Source organism: Propithecus coquereli, unplaced genomic scaffold (genome assembly GCF_000956105.1).
Source record: "Propithecus coquereli isolate 6110/MARCELLA unplaced genomic scaffold, Pcoq_1.0 Scaffold119, whole genome shotgun sequence".
Classification (NCBI taxonomy): Eukaryota; Metazoa; Chordata; class Mammalia; order Primates; family Indriidae; genus Propithecus; species Propithecus coquereli.
In genome coordinates this window covers 7,458,438-7,479,199 of record NW_012135969.1, presented here as the reverse complement: position 1 = coordinate 7,479,199, position 20,762 = coordinate 7,458,438, and the positions used below count along the sequence as shown (strand labels likewise).

The 20,762-nt window shown below is 53.6% G+C and overlaps 1 protein-coding gene across 2 annotated transcripts in view; it reads right to left on the bottom strand.

The window, feature by feature from the left end:
* Positions 1-142: 142 nt before the first annotated feature.
* The window catches only part of ITGA3 (integrin, alpha 3 (antigen CD49C, alpha 3 subunit of VLA-3 receptor)), a 28,560-nt gene continuing 7,940 nt past the window's right edge, over positions 143-20,762 (bottom strand). The window contains exons 3-26 of one of the 2 annotated variants that reach the window (XM_012662132.1): positions 20,376-20,455; positions 18,333-18,582; positions 16,513-16,599; positions 15,893-16,100; positions 15,247-15,443; positions 13,764-13,852; positions 13,492-13,628; positions 13,239-13,325; positions 12,210-12,277; positions 12,001-12,137; positions 11,251-11,400; positions 11,048-11,145; positions 10,593-10,740; positions 10,291-10,359; positions 9,606-9,685; positions 9,448-9,525; positions 8,841-8,943; positions 8,483-8,665; positions 8,182-8,304; positions 7,330-7,443; positions 6,216-6,314; positions 2,675-2,800; positions 2,227-2,369; positions 143-1,529 (exon numbers count right to left, since the gene is read on the bottom strand). In XM_012662132.1, the coding sequence (XP_012517586.1) occupies positions 2,259-2,369; positions 2,675-2,800; positions 6,216-6,314; positions 7,330-7,443; positions 8,182-8,304; positions 8,483-8,665; positions 8,841-8,943; positions 9,448-9,525; positions 9,606-9,685; positions 10,291-10,359; positions 10,593-10,740; positions 11,048-11,145; positions 11,251-11,400; positions 12,001-12,137; positions 12,210-12,277; positions 13,239-13,325; positions 13,492-13,628; positions 13,764-13,852; positions 15,247-15,443; positions 15,893-16,100; positions 16,513-16,599; positions 18,333-18,582; positions 20,376-20,455 (2,822 nt within the window). In that variant the 3' untranslated portion in view covers positions 143-1,529; positions 2,227-2,258. The remainder of the gene's footprint in view (positions 1,530-2,226; positions 2,370-2,674; positions 2,801-6,215; positions 6,315-7,329; positions 7,444-8,181; positions 8,305-8,482; positions 8,666-8,840; positions 8,944-9,447; positions 9,526-9,605; positions 9,686-10,290; positions 10,360-10,592; positions 10,741-11,047; positions 11,146-11,250; positions 11,401-12,000; positions 12,138-12,209; positions 12,278-13,238; positions 13,326-13,491; positions 13,629-13,763; positions 13,853-15,246; positions 15,444-15,892; positions 16,101-16,512; positions 16,600-18,332; positions 18,583-20,375; positions 20,456-20,762) is intronic. The other variant, XM_012662122.1, reaches the window with a different exon arrangement.

Genomic DNA, 20,762 nt, shown 5'->3' with positions numbered 1-20,762 from the left:
GTCCTCTGTAAATCTTCACTTAAACCTCCAAGTCCCCGCAGCTCGCTTTGTCCACCTAGGGGTCAGCTGGATGACGCCATTATCCATTCAGATCAGACAGGCGTTGCTAAGGGGTGGGGAGGGTGGAGGTGGACGCAGCACGTACAAACTGGGAGCTGTTTATTGGTCACTGTGAGAAGCCTATGTACAAAGAAGGCACAAGGAGGGGGAGGGCGCCCCCTGCTACAGTACCATGGAAGAGGGTAGAGGCTGGGAGTAGGTTGCCAATGGGTCAGGAGAGGTTTTCTGGAACCAGCCTCAACTTCTAGAAGGGGTCTTAGGACTCAGCCCATGATGGAAGGGCAGAGCCAGGTTGGCTCTGAAAGCCAGGGCTAGCCAAGAACTCCAGCTCTAGGCCCCCAGCCCATGGTCAGTGGGGGCAGAGTGGGGTCTGGCCAGATGGGGCAGGGACAGGGCTCCCTCCCTGCTCTACATTCAAGCGTCGCTCCCTCCGTGGTCTCGTAGGGTCCCTCCAGGCCCTTCTCGGCTGGCTGGTAGTGGGGAGTCAGCAGTAGCATCTCTTCTGTGTCCTTCCAACGTCTGCTTGGCCCAGGATTGGTCCCCTCCTCTCTCTGGAGGATCCCACTGTGCTCCAGGGCAGTCCCATCCAGCACAGTGTGTCCAGGCTATCTGGCGGCGTGTCTGTCTTTGTCCTTTCAGGCTGCGTTCCCTGCTAGTTCAGTCTGTGGCCAAGGAGAGAGGCTTCCCAGAGATCCATCAAAGAAAGCCATTCTGGGACCTTCTTTCTAGTTCATTTGCTCTTGGGTCTGAGCACTCCAGGTCCTGCAAATGCTTCCTGGACGAATTTAGGCAGGACCCCCAGCTCTCTGGCCTGGGTTTTGGGGAGCTGCACCCGGGGGCCCAGTGGGCTGCTCCCTGTCAGTAGTTTTACTCCCAACAGCAAAGTCGATCCAGTGACTGTGGCTCAAGTTGGATCCAGTGTGAAACGGGCAGGTGTCACCACATGGGGGTCTTTTCCTCCTGGCTCTGGTGGAGGCCCTTTGGCTTGGTTTTGGCACAGGCGGTGCTGGGACGTGGCATGTCCACGCACCATCCATGATGCACAAGCACAGTCCACGAGCAGTGGGCCCATGTGTGTCTGGGACTCAGGGCTGCAGTGTGCTGGGCATTGCGAGGTCCACGGCTCCAGCCCCCCTGCAGAGAGATGCCGGTGGCCAGACAGCACGTGCATGCGCTTGAAGAGGTGTGTGTGCCTGAGCTTGCTGGCGCCAGCCAAGGCAGTGGTCCCTGTGGACTGTCAGTGGCATAACTTATGATAAATAGGAAGAAAGGGGAGATGGGGGCAGGGGAGGAGGGTGGGATCTGGGACGATGTCAGTAGTATCGGTCTCGAGTCTGCCAGCTGGTCACCCAGTGTTTCTTGGTGGGCAGCGTGCTCCCTGGAGGTGGGTAGCGCTCCTCCTCGCGGATCCGCACCGCGTGGTACTTGGGCATGATCCGGTAATAGTGAGTCCGCTTAAAGAAGTCACACTGGTGTTGGGGGAGAAGACAACATGCGTCAGCATCCAGCCTTCGGGCCAGTGGGAAGAAGCGCCAGCCTCTTCCTCCTACACCCAGAAGTCCTTGAAGCCAGGACCCCTGACTGCAACACGCCCATCTCCCTGCACTGAACCGGGGAGGGTGAGGTTCCCCACCCAGGCTCCAGAGGAAGGAGGAGTCGAGGAAGGCAGAGGTGAGAGGAAGAGGCAGATGGAGACCGAGGGGCAGCTGCAGAGACAGGTGACGGATTGGCCAGGAGGGGTGGGGGTTGTCAGTTTGTCATCCCAGAGGGGTGGGTGCTCAGGAGGAAAAGTGCTGGTTCCCTGGAGCAGGTTCTCTGCTAGTCCCCCCCCCAGGTGGGAACAGAGGGGGGAATCATTCTGGATGCGCCCTGTGGCCTACAGAGATGGGGCGCAGCCTTGGCCTTGACCCTGTCCCAATCCCCAGAGTCATCACGGGGAGGGTTTTATGGCTTCCTCTTGGGGTCCCAAGTGCCTGAGGGGTCCATGGGGAGGCAGGTGAGAGCTTGACCAGGGGGCTGGCGGGGGTCAGACAGTGTGGCCCACTCATTGACGTCAGGGGACAGGGTGAGGTCAGAGCGGACCCGGAGGGAAGAGGAGCAGACAGGACAGAGTCAGGCCCCGGCCAGCCATGGGGCTCGGGGAAGAGGGCCCGGAGGCCGTGTTACCCGGGTGGGCTGGGGGCGGGGGGCTGCCCCCCTCAGTAGTCGTCGGTCAGCCTCTCTGTCTCTGATGGCTGGCTCTTCATCTCCGCCTTCTGCCTCTTAGCTTCATACAGGGCGCGAGTGCGGGCTCGCTTGAAGAAGCCGCACTGCGGAGGGGAGCAGGTGGGGGCCATCAGGGGGGTGTGGGGCATCCTCGCCAGCAGCACTCATGGGCTGGGGCTTGGGGCGGGGGAGCCTGGGTGCTGGGGTCCCAGCCCCAGCTTGGTGGTGCGGCCAGAAGCCAGGGCTCCCGGGCCCCCCTTTCCACTAACCCAGGAAGGGCTGGACGCTGGGGAGGTGGGAGGAGTTGGGGGGTGAGATGGAATGAGGAACGGGATGGGGAGGTGCAGGAGGGAGAGTGTGCTGGCAGGAGGCCCCGGGGTGGGGGTCCCAGGGCGGGCTGGGTGCTAACCTTCCACAGCAGGAGGGTGACCAGGCCCAGCAGCAACAGCCCCGCACCCACGGCCACAAGCACCAGCCACAGCTCGATCTCGGCAGGCAGCTCTTCCACCAGGTCGGAGTCAATGTCCACAGAGAACTGGAGAGGGGAGGGAAGGGCTCAGTCCTGTGTCTGTGCCCTCAGGCCCTGTACTCACTTGTCCCAGGGCCCCGCTGTTTCACCTACTGCCAGTAGGGGGCAGCCAGGGACTGGGAAAGCCCCTGCCTGCCCCGTGACATCAGCAGGTCCATCGTCCTCCTGCTTCTGCTGTGCACAGACTTGGCTCCAGAGCAGTAGCAGCCCAGAGACTGGGTCTGTGACCCACACATCTGAGCTTGGATACCAGCTCCATCCCTGACAAGCTGTGTGACCTTGGACAGGTAATTTCGCCTCTCTGAATCTCCCATTTCATGCCCTCTGACGAGGCGATCACAATGCCTACCTCAGAATGGCCAAAAGCATGGGGTCAGGAGCCTGACTACTTGGGTTCAAGTCCAGCTGTGCTATCCACTAGCTGTGTGACTTTGGTCAAGTTACTTAACCTCTCTGTTGTTCATCTATAAAATGGGAATTATGATAATAATACCTACTGCTTGGTTGCTGGGGAGGATTCAATGTGTTTATTAACATGTGTAAACTGCTTAGAGCAACACCTGCTACACAGCAAGCACTCCATAACTATTTACCAAAACACCAAAGAATGCATAGCATATAGTACCATTCTTTTTCTTCCCCTACAATGGAGATGTATGTGTATGTGTATAAGTTTTTTTCTGACTACATATGATTTTCACTTCTGTTAGAATTATCTCGATGATTATTTTTTAAAAAATGTGGATGATATAAAGAAAATGAAAGGTTCCCAGTAATTTTACTCTCCAGAAATATCTCCATAATCTCTATTGAGTCTCTTTCCACATTTTGGTGAATCTTTCTGTATTTTTAAATACATATGAGTCATATAAATAGGATCATACTACATACGCTTTTCAGCAACTTATTTCTTTCTTCACTTGGTGTCATCACCTGTCCGTGTCAATTGATAAAGATGAACCTGATCTCTTCTAAGGGCTACAGAGTCAGTGCAGGAAATGTAGCATAATTTATTGAACCACTCTCCTACTGAAAGACATTTAGATTGTTTCCAATTTTCTGCCATTATAAATAATCCTTTAAAATATTCCCATATATTATCTTTGCATACTTATCCTATTAGCTCCTTATGATATATTCTCATGTGCTAGATCAAAGGAAATGGTCATTTTAAATTTTAATAGATTTTGACAACTTCATCTCCAAAAGGAATCTACCAATTTATACTCCAATCGATAGCATTTCCCTCCAGCTCATCGGCATCAGACAGCACTATTCTTTTTAATATTTTCCAATCTGATAGACAAAAAAAAAAATCTTTCTGCTGTTATTTATATTTCTTTATGATTAACTTGTATAGAGATAGGGTCTTTCTATGTTGCCCAAGCTGGTCTGAAACTCCTGGCTTCAAGTGATCCTCCCACCTTGGCCTTTCCAAAGTACTGGGATTACTGGTGTGAGCCACCACGCCTGGCCCTAGAGAATAATTTAATAGTAATTTTTCTTTTTGTTGAGGTATGATAATACCTACCTCTTAGGTTGCTGGGGAGGATTCAATGTGTTTAACATGTGAAAACTGCTTAGAGCAACACCTGCTACACAGCAAGCACTCCATAACTATTTACCAAAACACCAAAGAATGCATAAGCATTGTACATTGCCTGTTTATGCCTTTTATCTTTATATATTAAAAAAATATGTGTCAATACTTTGTCATATATGGTATAAAATTTTTAAAAAGTATATTATTTGTCCTTTTAGTTTTTTTACCAGCTTGCTGTACACAGATTTAAATTTTCACATAGTCTAAATGATCACATTTTTCCTTTGTGACTTCTGGGTTTAATAAAATAACTTACTCTTCCCATAGTTAATGATTACTATTGGCCAGGTATGGTGGTCACACCTGTAATCCTAGCACTTTGGGAGGCTGAGGTGGAAGGATTGCTTGAGGCCAACCTGAGCAAGAGCGAGACTGCATCTCTACAAAAAATACAAAAATTAGCCAGGTATGGTGGCATGCGCCTATAGTCACAGCTACTTGGAGGCTGAGGCAGGAGGATCGTTTGAGCCTAAGAGTTTGAGGTTACAGTGAGCTATGATGGTGCCACTACACTCCAGCCTGGGTGACAGAGCAAGACCCTGTCTCTAAAAATAAAACAAAATTTTAAAAAATTATAAATTATTCCTTATATATTATTCTAGCATGTTAGGTTTTAATTCCTATATTTAAAAATTTAACTTTAATATATTTTTGTTTATGGTATGAAGTAGGAATTTATCTTTATTTTACAAACATATTCTCCCAATACTACTTAATAATTTGCCTTTTTCCCCTGATTAAAAATGCCATCTGTATCATAAACTAAATTTCTATTTCGTTCCATTGATCTTTCTGGCCCATCCTCTACCTCTTCTATACTACATTATCTTAGGAAATGTACAATAATGTATTTAAATCAATGGTCCATTCATTTCTCCATATACATCTCCTACACATCTCCACTTAAAGATGTGGGGGGGTCTCATATCATATTTATTCTTCCAGATATAACTCAAAATCAAGTCTGGGAATTTTTTTTCAAGTTTCTTGAATTCTACTGGGACTGGAATGATTTGGGAAGATCTGTCAACTTGATAATACACTATTGACTTTTTTCCATCTATTATTCAATTTTGTGTTGTACATTTATTGTTATGTTTATTCCTAGAAGGTGTATAACTTTTCTGATGAGTTTGAATAGGATATTTTCAATTATATTTTTCATTGGTTATTATGAGCAGGTAGGAAACCTATGGGCTTCAGTATTTTGATCTTGTTTTGAGCCTCCTCGACCTGTGGAATTCTTTTATTGGGGCGAATAGCTTTTTGGCTTCTTCTCTATTCTTCCCTGTAGACAATCGCATCATCTGCAAATATTGATCAAGTTCTCATGGTTGAAGCTCTGTTTTGTCTTATTGTCCTGCCCCTGTCTCTTTACGGCCTGTGGCCAGAAGCTGACATGTCCATAGTAGATGTGTCAGTGGGTGAGAAAGGAGGCCCAGGTTCCCGCCCCTGACAAGCTGTGCCACTTTGGACAGGTCACCCAATTTCTGTGGGCCATCGGTTTCCTGCTCTACTCTTCATGGAGATGTTGTACAGATCAAATAAGCTAAAGCAGTGGTTCTCAGGCCTGGCCACGCAGTAGAGTCACCTGTGGGTACTCTGAACCAGACCAGTGCCAGGGTCCCACTCCTAGGGACTCGTATCGAATTGCTCTGGGTGTGGTCCAGCCACCAGAAGTCCTCTGGATGATTTTAACATGCTGCCACACGTTCATTGGGCAACACATAGCTAAAGTGTGTCCATATGCTCCTAAAAGGTGCCCTGCACTCCCGTGCCCCGGCCAGAGACTGCTGTCCTAGTTAACATGCCACTCACCCATGTGGTCTTGTTCTCCATGCTGATGGTGGGGACGCCGCTTCGGAGGAACAGGGTAGCCCAGCCATCTACCCTGACTCGGTCAAAGTCCCTGTAATCCTGGAGGGTGACAAGAGGTGGGTCAAAAGAAGCAGCTGAAGCCCCTTTGAGCCCCCTCCTGACCCTAAGCCCCCCTACCCTGTCGCCCTCCCACCAGGCAGCATCCTTAAGCAGCACCCCCAAAGGATCTGTTAGCCAGGCCTCTCCTTCTCACACATATGCACATCATTCATTCGTTTTTCAATCATTTGTGCATCAGGTCCTGTGCTTGATACTGGGGACAGCAGAGACAGTGAAGGTCACAGTCTAGGTCAGGCCCCTGGGCTAAATCAGACCCAACACCTGCTTTTGTAAATAAAGTATTTTTGGCACACGGCCACGCCCATTCATTTGTCTAAGGCAGCTTTTGTGCTGCAGCGGCAGAACTCAGTAGCTGCAACAGAAACCCTGTGGCCCACAGAACTGAAAAGATTTAGCATCTAGTCACGTGCAGAAAAAGTTTGGTCTAGATGGCATGAGAAGGTTGGCACGTGAGTAAACTGTAACTCGGAGTCAAGCGTGACAAATGGCATGTGTGGCTTTTGAGAAAGTGCTATGGGTGTCCAGAGGAAGGGAGGTCATTTTTAGCTGAAAAGTCAGAGAAGACCTTACTGACAGTGACACATCTCGTGGAAACCTTGAAGGCCGAATAGGAGTTTACACGCAGAGATAGAAGAGTGGAAATTGGCATTCCGGGGGGAAGGAACAGCCTGGGCACAGCGTGGAGGTGGGAAAGTGAGGGACGCGTAACAGAATAGTGGACACATGAGAGAAGGTCACTTTGGCTGGAGACAAACACATACACATCCACACCAGAGACTCAAACATAACACTGATGTGGCACACGGGGACAGGAGTACGACCACGCATAAAACGCGATGCTGTCTCTCTTTCTCACACACACACACACACACACACACACACACACACACACACACACACACACAGCCCTGCTGTGCCCCTGGCCTCGCCCTGTCCCTGCAGTTCCCCCCAGCAGGGCTGCTGGCAGTGGAGACCTCCGGACCTGGGCACTGACCTCAATAAAGGTGCTGTTCCACACCCGCGCCTTCACGGTCACATTGGTGACAACGGGAGCATCAGGAATGGGGCACTCCAGCCACACGCAGCGGGCACGGCCAGTGGCACAGTTCTGAGGCAGGCAGGGAACAGACACGGGATAGTCTGGGCTCCGGATTCTGCATGGAGAATCCTTCCCTTCGACCCCTCCCAGACTTTGTTTCACCCTTGGGTGACTCGAGGGGCCTGACCTCATCCCTTCACTCATGTACACGCCCCCAGCCCTGTACTTACACTTCTCAGACACATCCTTTGGGCCGGGCTCCTATAATGCCAGGCACACGGATAACATGGAATCTGGTCCCTGCTCACATAAACGAGGCCCAGCCTTGGACACCCCTTCCCAGCCCACTGCCACACGGAGTCTTTGTTCATGCCAGCTCCCTGCCTGGGACACCACCTCCTACCTCCCCACCCCGCTAGGCCTCCACTTGCTCTCCAGGCCTGCTCCTCCCTCCCTGCAGAGGGCGCCCCATGCCACCTGTGATGCCCTCCCCATTCCCCCACCCTGAGGGCCGAGGCTTTGAGCAGCTTTATCCCCCTAACAGCTTGGGGCTCCTTGGAGTAGAGCCAGTGTCCCCTCCTTTGGTCCTCTGTGTTGGATGCTCCCCAGCAGAGTGGGGCACCCTCTGAGGGCAGGGTATGAGTTTCCCCACTGTGTAGAGGCTCCTGAGGGCGGGGCCACATCACCTCGTCAGACAGGGGTCTCCTGGTGAGGGGTTCCTATGCCCCTTGCTTCATGCGCCCCCTGGTGCCCACATGCCTGTGCTGGGGTGGGCACACTTCCCTCTAACTCCTCCTGGCCACTCACCAGCATAGTCTCAGACTTGGCTTTTTTGGCAGCAGCCAGAGTGACAGGTGGGGGGCCTTGGCCTCCCCCTGGGTCTAGCTGTCGCCGCCTGCGCTGTGGAGATGGCGGCCTGTCCCCAGGCTCCTGGAGAGGAAAGAGCAAATCTGCTGGGAGGGCGGAGGAAGAAGTGGCAGCAGGGGCGGGGGAGGGGAGAGGGTAGGGAGAGTCAGGTTGCCTGCCAAAGGGGAGAAAGGGGAAGACACTGCCTTTCTGCCCTGTAGCGTGCAAATGAGATGCATATAAAAGGTTCCTGATGGCTTACAGAGAGAGTGAGGTTGAGAGGGTTGACAAGGTCTCTGGGTGGCAGGCAGGGCCAGGACCCATTGCCATGGACGGTGATCTCCGTGGGGTACAGCAGCCACTTGCCATTGGTGACTTCATAGGGCCACTCCAGACCTAGGACCAGGGTCCCTAGGGCTGCCAGCCCCTCCCCCATTGGGCCCACCTGTGGGTATAAGAGGTCATGGTTATTGTCTCCTGAAAAACCACCTCCATCTCACCGATCCCCAATCCTCCTGCCCTCAGACCTCAGAGCCAAGAAAAACAAAAACAAAAACAAAAAGACAAAACCATTGTTCTTCCTAGAAGTCCCCAGCCTAGGACCCCAGAGGTCCCCTTACCTGGAATTCATACTTGAGGGGGCTTCCCACATCCTCTACAGTTTTCATGCCAGACTCGCCCATCACTGTCCCCCCAAAGAAGCTTTGTAGCCGGTGATTTACCCTAGGGGTCAGGAAGATGCTGGAGTCACAGAGGGACAGGAGACAGGGTCCTGGCAGAGGGGGTGGGTGCCAAAGCTGGTTAACTACAGCTCCTCTGAGATCAGGCAGACTTGTATAAACCCCAGCTCTGCCATTTACCAGCTACATGGCCTCAAGCAATCCATTTATCCTCTCTGAGCCTCAGTTTCCTCATCTGTAAAATGGAGTTAACAATAGTTGCTACATCATCTTTGGATGATGAGCTCTGAAGAAATGGTAGGGACCAACACCTCAGCCCCAGGGTGGCCAATTCCTCCACTTCTACCTGCTTTACAGGGGAAAAATAATAATAATAATGATAGCGATTGCTCTTGTTAAGGGGAGGAATGACCCAGGGGAGGTGGGGGCCTGAGGATACCAGGCCAAGAGAGGTGTCAGGGGAGCTGGGGAGATACCCTGGGGCAGGAAGGCACTAGCTCAGCACAGCAGGCTGGGGGTGGGAGGTGGGGCAGAGAGAGGTACCCACATGCTGAGTGAGGCCTGGAGTGTGTAGTCCACCAAAAGTGTCAGGGTCATGGGCTGCAGGTTGTCCTGGTGACTTGACCTGGGGAAGGAATGCAGGGCGTAGGAGGGAGACCCAGAACACCTCGGCCTCGACTCAGATTGGTTCTTGATGTCACTCACGTGGAGAGCTGCAGCTGCACCTGAAGGTCCCTTGTGTTCAGAGTCACCCCAATGACCTCAAAGGCGATGAGCAGCTCCATCTGCCACGAGGGTCAGGAAGGCAGAGAGGGGTGTTTGGAGTCCAGCAGGGGTGATGTCATGAGGGAGAGAGGGACTAAACACTGCACTAGGGACTTAGTTCTCTGGCCTCTTCCTCTTCCTCTTCTGGGTGAGTGGTCTCCACCTCCCCACCTCATCTCTGTCTCCTTTCCCCCCTTTTTCTCCCTTGGGTCACATCTCTGCTACTTTTGAGCTATATGACATTGACCTTGAGCAAGTTACTGAAACTTTCTAAGTCTGTATTTCCTCTTCTGTAAAATAGCATCTACCTCCTCTGATGGTTGTGTGAATTACATCATATAAAAGAAGCAGTTTGGGGCTGAGGGCCTGGCACCCAGTTGGTGCTTAGTAAAATTGGTTTCCTTGCCTCCACTTGCTCTGGCTTTGTGCACAGCGCCCTGGCGGCCCCATTTTTCTTAGTCTCAGGGCCTTTTCCCACCTTCTACTGGATCTCTGCCTTCCCTACTCTGGCTCTTGGCTTCAAGGAAGCCTGGGAAGCAGGCAGGCAGAAGCAGGAAGGATAAGGAGCTGGTCGGAGGAACAGTCTGGGACACCCCAGGACTGGGAGGATGTGGCCAGTGCTCACCCTCTGGTTCCGTTTGAAGGGGTTCCCCAGCTCACAGAGGATGGTCTCGTTAGCCTGGCAGGCCCCGGGCTGAGCAAAAAGGACGATTTAGGTCAGGGTTGGGTCAGAGTGAGGCTTGTCTTCCCTGCCTGCAGTGCAGGGTCTGAAGCCCTAGGCTCCCCCAAAGAGCAGAGCAGCCGCAGGGCCCAATCAAGAGGAGGGGGCACAGGGCAAATGACAACACACGTACATGACAGGCATACTGGGATGCGAACACTTGGTGGAGCCCTACTCGGGCTCTGAGCCGGCTGGTGGGCACTCACCGGGCGCACGGAGGACAGCAGCAGCTCGGGAGGCACCGCCAGGGTGAGCAGCGCCTCGTGGGCGTCCTCCCCGGCGCGCTCCGGGCTCCGGGCGTTGGTCACGTTGATGCTCAGGAGCAGTTTCCGGACGTCTCTGCTGTACTGGAGCCTGGGTGGAGTGGCCTGGGACTCAGCCAAAAGCCCCGTCCCCGGGTGTGCCCCCGATCAACGAGGCTCCGCCCCTCGGGCCTCCTAGGTTAGAAAAGTCCCTTCTCGGGATAGCCATGCCCCGCCCTCTAGTCTCACCTGGAGGAGAAAGCCCCTTTTCTGGCCATCCTACCTGACCCATTAAAGCCCCTGCCCTCAAACTCGCTTCGCATGAGGCCCCGCCCCTGGCCGGTGAGGCCCGCCCCCAAACCCTGCTAGCCAATGAAGCCCCGCCCTGCGTTGGCCAATCAGCGCGGCCCAGCGCCCACCTGCTCAGCCTCTGCAGTTGCTCCGACACGAAGGCCGCGCGCATCTGCAAGTTGCTCTCGCACTTGTTGTCCGGCCCGCACTCCTTCTGGAAATGGACCTGGGGGTGGCCGGAGGCGTGAAGGGCCGCACCACCCGCGGTGCCCTCTCGCCCCACAGCCCTCCAGGCCCCCGCCTTTCAGGCCCCGGCTCCGCCCTCACCCACCTCAGTGTGGTTCTCCAGTGCCTGCGCCTGGTTGAGGACTGGGTAGGCGTCCAGAGACCGCAGCCCCAGCCGGGGGCGATCGGGCATCCGCAAAGGTAAAGAGTAGTTCATGGAGATGATGATGGGACGGAGTTTGTCACGGACGTTGTCCTAGGAAGGGAGGGCGAACTAAGCCCAGCCCTGCACAGCATCCCCGACCCCAGTGAAATCTTCACACCACTCTGAACCCCAGGGAGGACCTGGGGTCCCCCCACACTGAAAACCCCACAGTTAGGCTGAACCCATTCTAATCTGAACCCCAAATTGAGACTTCCTATGATCTTGACCCCCTAAGAGATAGGGCTTCTCCTCCCCAGGGGTCCCTGGGGAAGGGGGTTCAGCCTCCTCGTCCACAGGGTCCCCAGGTTGAGCTCTCCCCTTCCACCCTGATGTCCCAGAGAGGGACTGAGCTTATCCCCACTCAGGGACCCTTTTTTCTCAGAGGTGAGCTGAGCTAAGGGCTCCCACATCCCTCACTTTTCTCAGAGGTGCTAAGCCCTCTGGCCCCATCCCCTCCCCAAGGGTCTCCATCTCTCCTACGGTGTGCTGAATGCTGTGCATGGTTCCCCTACGCACCCATGGCCTTCGGGCTGACTTTCCCAATCTCTGTCTCTGGGAGGACTCCAGTCCCTCACTCTTGACCTGGGAGGACATTGGGCACCTCCTGCAGTGATCCTGGAGCCCTCATCTTGCCCCTTGGCCCACCCTCACCATCAGGAGCAGCTCCAGCTTCTGGCAGCGCATCTCAGGCATGGAGAAGAAGCCGTGGAAGACAGCTGACTGGCTGCGGGCGAAGCGTAGCCGGGGCGGCCTGCGGTCCCGGTCAGCCTCCAGGGTGTAGGCCAGGGCTGCAGGTAGACAGGTGGTCAGCAAGTGGCAAGATGGGCATGCTCCCCCTCACCCCACACCCCGGCACTCACTGATGTTCCGCCTGTAGTTGGGGTTCCCGGCACTTTGATTGTAAGCAAAGCACAGCTCCACCTGCACGCTATTGGGGGGACATACAGGAGGGCCCGGTCACAACGGAACACAGTTATCCAGGCCCTAGCTTTCACCCCCAAAACCATGCAAAGGGAAACCAGGCCCTTCTGGAGACAGGCAGGGGCAAAACTGGAGAGTCCACAGAGCTGGTCTGTGGTGTCCCTGGCTCCTTCCCTCCCACTCCCATTAAAGCCATCAAAAACAGTTAAAGGTCACCAGTGGGGAAACTGAGGTATAGAAAAGGACTTGTCTGAAGTCATCAGTCAATGAGTGGCCCAGCCTAGTCTTAAACCCAGGTCTCCCGGTCCCCAGTCCAGATCTCCTTCCCCACCCACCCCACTGCTTCCCTGCTCTGTCTCCCTCTGCCTTCTGACCCAATATCTTTGTTCACATAAAGACTTTGGGGTCATCACCATCATTATTGTCACTTTCTTAGCAACTAACATTTTTCGAGCACTTAAGGCATACAGACTATTGTGCTAAGGACATTTTGTATGTTACCTCATTTAATTATCACAACAACCCTGAGAATTGGTTATTACCAATTCTGTTTTACAGCCAAGCAGTCTGAGACTAAGTGAGATTAACAATGTGCCCAAGGTGACTCTCCTTCCCTACATCGGTCCATTTAAACGCATCCCCCTTCCCTCTTCCTCTGCAACCTCACTTTCCCTGAGCCTGGCCCCGCCCCCGCCCCTACAATGGCATAGCTGGGATTTGAACAAGGCAGCCCAGATCTCTCACTCTGAACCACTACACTCTACGGTCCCCCAATTCATCCATTACCCTTGCAAGGAATTCTGTTTTTTAATGAGGTTGGGTAGCGAGGGCAAACACTGACCTCAAGTATCAACTCTCTAAAGGCAGGATACCAGGAGTTGCCAGGGAAGGGGTTTGGGAGCTGGAGGCCCTCCTGGCCTTCCCATAAATGAGGAGTAGGCGGGCAGAGTAGGGGCTGATAATCTCACCAGGAGGAGGCTGTGCAAAGTGCAGGGTCCAGCACAGCTGGCCTGGCCACCAAGGTCCTGTGGACGATGTTAATGACAGGCCGGGCCCTGCAGAGACAACAGAGCCAGACACAGATCAGTGCCTCCTGCCTGCCCGAGGCCAGGCTGGGGCTCAGGCTTCTGTAGTCCTGGTGCGGAAGATGGACAGCGATGGGGCTCCATGCAGACGTGGACGGAGAAGAGAAAGGCCCCCATCCATCGCCCCCCGGCTCACCGCAGCAGCACGATGCGGTCTGACAGGCTCCCCACTAGCAGGTCTGGGTAGAAGTTCTCATCTACGTCCATCTGCCCACTCAGGGAGTAGCCGAAGGTGGCCAAGCCAGGCAGTCCTAGATTCTCTCCGTGGATTACCTGGGGACAGGGGTCAGTGGTGGGGGTAGGCTCTGAGGAGTGGGGCCTTGGGGAGCAGGGAAGGGGGGGTGAGGGAAGGAGGGAAGGCCCACCCCAGCTGTCAGAGGCAGCTGACTGAACCCCGTCCATCCATACCTGCTGGGGCTGTCTGAGGAGCCCCCTGGAGCTGCTGTGGTAGATGTACACTCTGCCCAAGCCCTCGAAGGGGGCTCCCACAGCAATGTCTGGGGAAAGAAGGCAGGCCCAGGTCACCCAGGGGCTCTGGGCCCCACATCTCCCTAACCCTGTGCTCCAGGCCATAGAGCCCAGTATGGCGTCGACCTCACCCTGCCACGTATTGCTCTGAGCATCAGGCAGAGGGCAGAGCTGTGTGGCTCAGGATCAACACTGGGGACTCCTTTCATAGGTGGGAAGCAGAGTTCAGGAGAGGGGAGGAGACCTCCCCAAAGTAACACAGCAAGTTAATGCCACAGGCAGGCCTACACCCCAGATTCCTGACCGGCCTGGGGTTTTGCCCTGGTTACGGTGCCTTCCATCTCCCCCACCAACCTCCTCCCCGACACCCTGGCTCTTCTAATGGCGTTACCAGGAGGGGCAGAGAAGGAGGTTTCTCCATTGGTGACCCTGCCAGTGCGTTATCAAGCATTCACCTCGTTTAATCCTCACAAGAGTGCCGTGGGGTAGGTACTACTGTCCCCACTTTACAGATGAGGGAACAGACTCAGAAAATCCAGAGTCAGACAACCAAAGAGTAGAGAAGAAGATATTTGGGCCCATGTCTGTCTAACACCAGGGGCTGGGACTTTAATCATCACACTATAGTGCACCTTACTGAAAGTCGAGACTTTAAGAATTCTAACCATGAATAAATCTAAAACATTTTATTATCTTCCTGAACTTTCCTGAACTCTTTCTGGTTTGCTGCTTTTGATCTGATAAGGCCTAGGTAATCAGATAGCCGAGCTTGTTAGTAAAGTGTGTAAAGGAAGAGTTAGTAGGTCCTGACTATTCTGTAGTAAGTGCTTGGTCTTTGTTGACTGAACTTTCTGGCACCTATGTGGGTCTTCAGAGGCGCCTCTGCCTTTCTCTTGCATCTCAGCTATGTCCTGGGATGTTGAGGTTGTCAGAGAAGTGACTTCCAGATAAGGCAGGTGCTTCTGTGGCACCCAGGCTCAACCGCTGGGTCTGTCCCTCTCCCTGGCACTGCAGATTGGTCCCCAAGTCCTGCAGAACACTAGTGATGACCCCTCTATCCAGTGCTGCCACCTTGTCCCAGCCCTTATCATCTCACACCTGAGATGCTACATGCATGGTCTTAATTCCCCAGCCTTGCTCCAGCTTTGGGCACGTCAGGCAAGTTCCCCTGCCTGCGCAGTGCCCTTCTGCTCCTGCCCATGGAGCGTTCTCGGCGCAGCCTGGGTGGCACGGCAGCGTGCCAGCTGCTTCAGGGGGCCCCCTGAGCTCGCCTCTGCTGCCCCCTCTGCACACTCTCTCTCCAGCACTGCTTTGCACTCCCTGAGCCTGGCCCCATCCAGTCTCCTCTGTGGGCCCTGTCTAGCCTGGTATGCAGCTGGCGCTTAGTCAGTGGGGGTGCTAGGGGAGGGGTGCTGGCTCATACCCTGGAATCCATCCTGGTTGATGTCACCAATGCTGGCCACGGAGAAGCCAAAGGCGGAGCGACTGGGGCCATGAAGGAGGAGGGAGGGGAGGGTGGGGAAGGAGGTGCCCGCCTGGTTCATGAAGACATAGATGGCACCTCCTACCTCTTCTTTCCGCTCAAAGTAGTAGGGGGCACCCACCAGGAGGTCCTGCCACCTGCACAGGAGAGAAGGAACAGGTAATGGGAGTGTGAGGTCAGCCCCCAATATGCAGCATAATTCTCGTTTAACAGGCATGACGGTGCCAGGGCACATGGCTGTGCAGACAGCTCCTCTGGCCACAGGTCATGGGAAGGACACGGAAACGCCAATGTGACCCACCAAATAGAAAACACATGCCATGGAGAAGCATGCAGGCACAGATCACACCCAAACAGCCCACAGCCACTGGAGCCAGTCAAATGACAGGCACCAACAAGCAAGTGCAGGTGTCATGCAAATGACATGCAAACATCCAAACTCCCATACAGTCTGATTGCAAATCCCTGAAAACAACACGCAGACAAATGCACAATTGCAAAACCTCCATTTCCCTGACCTGGCTTGGGCAAGCCCACCCTCCCCCACCTCTCTCCCTGGGCTCAGAGGATGTCCCTAGATTCTCACCCATCGTTGTTCAGGTCTGCCAGGGCAATGGCGCTGCCAAAATAGGCGCCCACCTGCGTGCCCTCCAGCACCTGCCTCCTCCGCAGGTCTCCGCCTGCCTCCTGGCTCAGCAAGAAGACAGCGCCCATATGTTGGTGCCGTGGGGCACCGGTCACAATGGTGATGTCCGTGGGGTGCAGGATGGCGCTGCCTACCTGCACCGTGTACCCTGGAATTAGGGGAAGATGTTCAGTGAAGGCCCTGGTAAACTTTGTCCCCTCCTGCTCTGGACCCATGGCACTGGTCTGTCCCCGCTCCCTCCCTCCATTACCTTCTATTCCACCATCCCAAGTTGGGCAAGAAATTGGACCCCAGATGTCCCATAGCCATGTCCCATTCATCCCCCAGACACTGTGCTGTGAACTTCGTGATGGTAGAGACTTTGCATCTTGGGAGCTTGGAACAAGGCCTGGCATACAGGTGGTGCTCCATAACTGTGTGCTAGTTGAGCTCAATGCAACTAGTCACATTGCACCTGGGCCTCACTCTTCCACCAGGCACTGAAGGTAAGAAGGCCAGGGTGTCTGGGCTGCACCCCCTTTTCCCTCTGCCACCCAATGGGCCACCACAACCGCACTCACCAATATAGAGGTTTCCTTGGTCCTCTGGGTCCTTGTAACTATACTCAGATAAATCCCAGTCCTTCCGCTGAATCATGTAGCTGTTTCCTTCACAAGGATTTGGGGAGGGGATATGGGAGGAGTATAAGTCACAACCTCCTTCCTCCACCTTATCCAGCCCCCCCACTGGGGAAAGATAATCCTTTTTATTTGCAAGCACTTCACCATTTATAAATCACTTCCTTTTTATTTTAACAATGCAGTGAGGTAGAACGGTGACCCCCATTTTGCAGATGAGAAAAGCAAGGCTCAGGGAGGGAAACCGACATGCTTGCTCACAGTCCCATGGGGAGCTAGTTATAGAGATACGGCTGGAATCCAGTCGCCCAGGCTCCTGGGTATTAGACACTAGATGGCATTTCCCTACTCTCTAGATGCTGAGGTCAGACTCTGCACCATCACCTCCTTCTGGTCCCGTCTCTAAACTCAGGCTGCCTACCTGGGCCCTGATCCTCAGGCTGTGCTGGAGAGGACCTGTGACCCTGACAAGGTTCTAAAGGGACAGGGGCTGGGAGGCAGGACCAGAGGAGGAGGCAGAGGCCTTAAGTGAGCCCACAGCCGTGACTATGCCCCAGCCTGCCTGTTGGTCAAGAGGAGGTTCAGGGTTCCCTCCGCCTGCTGATTCTGCAACAGTAAGGGCTTGCTGAGGGGAGAGGGGTCGCTATGGCTACAACCTGTGTTAGGGAGAGAGGCAAAGAGACGGAGGGAGTGTCAGGCATCAGACACGTGTGACACCTGTGACAGTGTATAGCATGGTGGTTACAAGCATGGGTCTTGATACAAGGAAATACTCTGCAGCCCCTAAAAGGATGGTCCTAGATGTATTGACATGAAAAAATGCCCACGACTTTGGATAAGTCAGAAAGAGAAAGTAGCAGAACAGCATGTTAGTATGATTTGTTTGTGGGGTTTTGTTTGTTTTTTTAAAACATACCTATGTATTCAAAAATAAGTCTGGAAGGATCCACAAGATACTGTTAACATTGGGAAATGGGACAAGGGAGATGGGTGGGAGAGGAGGGGCACTTTTACTCTTTTACCAAATCTTACTGTACTATTTAGTAGTTGTACTGGGAACATGTTTTATTTTTAATACATTTTTTAAATTTTTTATGAAATAGGGGAGTGAGGAGGAGGATTTAGTTTCCTTGTTTATTTATTTATTTTTTGAGACAGAGTCTCCCTCTGTCCCACTGGGTAGAGTGCCGTGGCGTCAGCCTAGCTCACAGCAACCTCAAACTTTTGGGCTCATGCGATCCTCCTGCCTCAGCCTCCTGAGTAGCTGGGACTACAGGTGCACCCGGCTAGTTTTTCCATTTTTAGTAGAGATGGGGTCTTGAACTCTGGAGCTCAAGCGATCCTCCTGCCTCAGTCTCCCAGAGTGCTAAGATTATAGGAATGAGCCACCATGCCCGGCCTATTTTTAAAATAAGTTGTTAAATGGTTAAACTGCAGTCAGATGGACCTGCATTCCAACCCAGGTTTCACAACTTACTCTTGGCCTTGGTTAATTTACTTCTCTAAGGCTCAGTTTTCTTTTCTATAAGATGGGTATAATGATACTTGCCTCCTAAGAGTATTTTGAGATCGACTGGGATAATATGTGGAAGGCCCCTGGCACATAGCAAGAGGTATAAAACAGTGGAGGTCATGGTGCTTGCTGATATTGGCACGGGGGTCCTGGCTCTTCTGCCCCCCGTGTGGATGATCTGGCCTGCTGTCCCAGCGGCTAACTGGAGTGGGTGGTCTCTGCTCCTCCTCCCTTCCCCCACGGTCCCCACCTTTCCAGTTGTAGGCGCCAGGGGCACCGAAGTACACAGTGCTCTGGGTGAAGCCGCCGCTGGTGCCCAGCTGGCACATGCCCGTCTCCAGGTAGTCGGTGTTGCTGTTGCACATCTCGTTGTGGTAGGTCTGCCAGTCGTCGCTGGGGTCCAGCTCTAGGTCATTGCCTCGCACGTAGCACTTGCCCACCATGCGGCGCTGGTCCTCCGACCCTGACCACAGCACTTGAGTGTAGCGGTGGGCACAGACCTGGGGACCCCGCCCCCGCAACACACACGGCCTTGGTCAGGAGCAGGGACCCAGGGCCAGCTGTCTCCTTTGCCCCGGGCACCTCTGGCTTTGTGGGAGAGGAGTTGAAGGCGCTCCCCGGGCTTCTCTTTCTTCCCACAGTGAAACTTAAGCCCATGTCTCCTTTCCAGAATTCAGAAATCTGCTCTGAAGGTCGGGAACACTTTTTGGAAAGGCAGTTTGGATTTGAGAATGGTTTAGAGATCTTGGGAAAGAGAAATGGGGGAAGGAGGAGGGATTGTGGGGCTCAGGTTCTTGGGTCTAAAAGAGGCTATTTACAGAGAGATTAGGAACCCGCTTCTCTGCTGTCCCGATGGCCCTGTCCTTTCATTGAAAGGACCATTATCAAAACAATAACGATATGATAGTGACAATAATAGCAGCAGCTAACCCTTCCTGAGTGCTTAGTCTATGTCAGGCACAATTCTAAGCTCTTCATGAACTAGCTTTTAAGCCTACTAACAACCCTATGGTGGAGGGATGATTATTTTCTCCATTTCGGATAAAGACACTGAAGCACAGGGAGCTGAGTCACCTGCCTAAGATCTCACATTGAGAGACAGAGCATCCACACCGAGGCTGTCTGTTTCCAGACTCTCAGCTCTTAGGCAGTCCGCTGCACCTCCTCACCGGGGAGAGTGTGCACAGCTTCTCGGGGCACGCTCTAGGTGCTTAATATAGATTCACCAGGCAAATCAATGGATCAGAATAGGTGTTTTAAAACAGCCTGGGGCCAGACAAAATCCAGAAATAGACCTAGTTCTTGTTTACTTGTGTTTTGTGTCCTCTTCCTGCCGTGAGTGCCACTAGCATAGCACCCAAGCTGCTCTGAGCCACCGCTAAGCTTCTGGTGTTTGGTACACAGTAGGTGCTCACTAAATACTTGTTGAATGAATGGATCGATGGGTGAGTAGATAATTGCTAAAGGACCCAGTGTCTAGAATCGCTTTAAATGGACTCCTAACCCCACAACCCTCCATAACAGGAGTCTTCAAAAGGCATCTCAGTGAACTAATGCAAACCTAGAGCTTAAAACTGTGTTCAAAGGTGACAGAAATCACGGCAGTGAGGGTTATGGGGGTGGTAGTTGATTGGAAGGGGGCACAAGGAACTTTCTGGAGTGATGTAAATGTGCTATATTGTTAAAGGGTGTTGGTTACACAGGTATATATACATTTGTCAAGAATTCATTGAAATTTAAAATCTGAGCATTTCACTGTATATAAATTTTATGTCAATTTAGAAAATGAAGAAAATGTATCCATCTGGGACCCATAAATTGAGACCTCAGGGGACACCACTGAAGAATGCGGGCAGGAGGTGACAAGTGACATCAGGGAGTGGCACCCAAACCAGAGCCGACTGAGCCGGGTCAGCAGGGCTGTGCCTCTTCCGGCAGCCAGCCTCCCAGGAAGGAGCTCCGGCCAGCGAGAGCCGCCTGGGGCCTTCTCTGCCCTTTCCTCCTTGCCATTCCCTCGGCTCACTCCCACGACGGGTGAGCACCAGCGTGCGTACGGGGAGGAAGTGGCTGAGTCAGAGAGGACTCAGGCCGTGCCTGGCCTGGGAGAGCGCCAGACGCCCCCCTCCCCAGGAGCTCAGGGAGCAAGGGACGCCAGGCCAGAGACACGGACATTTGCACAGGCCCCAGAACACGCACCGAGGACCCCTCTGCGGCTCTCCGCTTTCCTCCCAGCCCCTGGGAGATGGAGAGAGCTGGGTGGGGGTGGAGGAACCGATGCTGAGCACCCACTTACCAGGACTCTGCCTGCAGGGCCCTGGCTGGCCACAGTCACCCCGAGCCACATGTCCTCAATAATGTGATGGTCAGGGTCACCTGTGGGCACGGAGGGATCGTGAGCCTGGGCACCTCACTCCATACCCCAGTGCCCAAAGCCTCCAGAGGGCAGGGCTTGGTCGTCTTGGGCCCTCCCCGCAGCAGGGCAGCCCTCCCTGCACCCTTCCTCCAGCCCGTTATCACTGAGCACCCCGGTCCCTCACAGTCCCACTCTCGCCAAGCTCTCTTCCCAGCTGGACGAGAAGTGACTAGAAACTGCACCTCGGATCTCCTCCACCTCCTCCTCCCTGTTTACCCCTCTGCCAGGCCTCCCACCCAGCACTGGTCCCCAGCGCCTTCCCCTCAC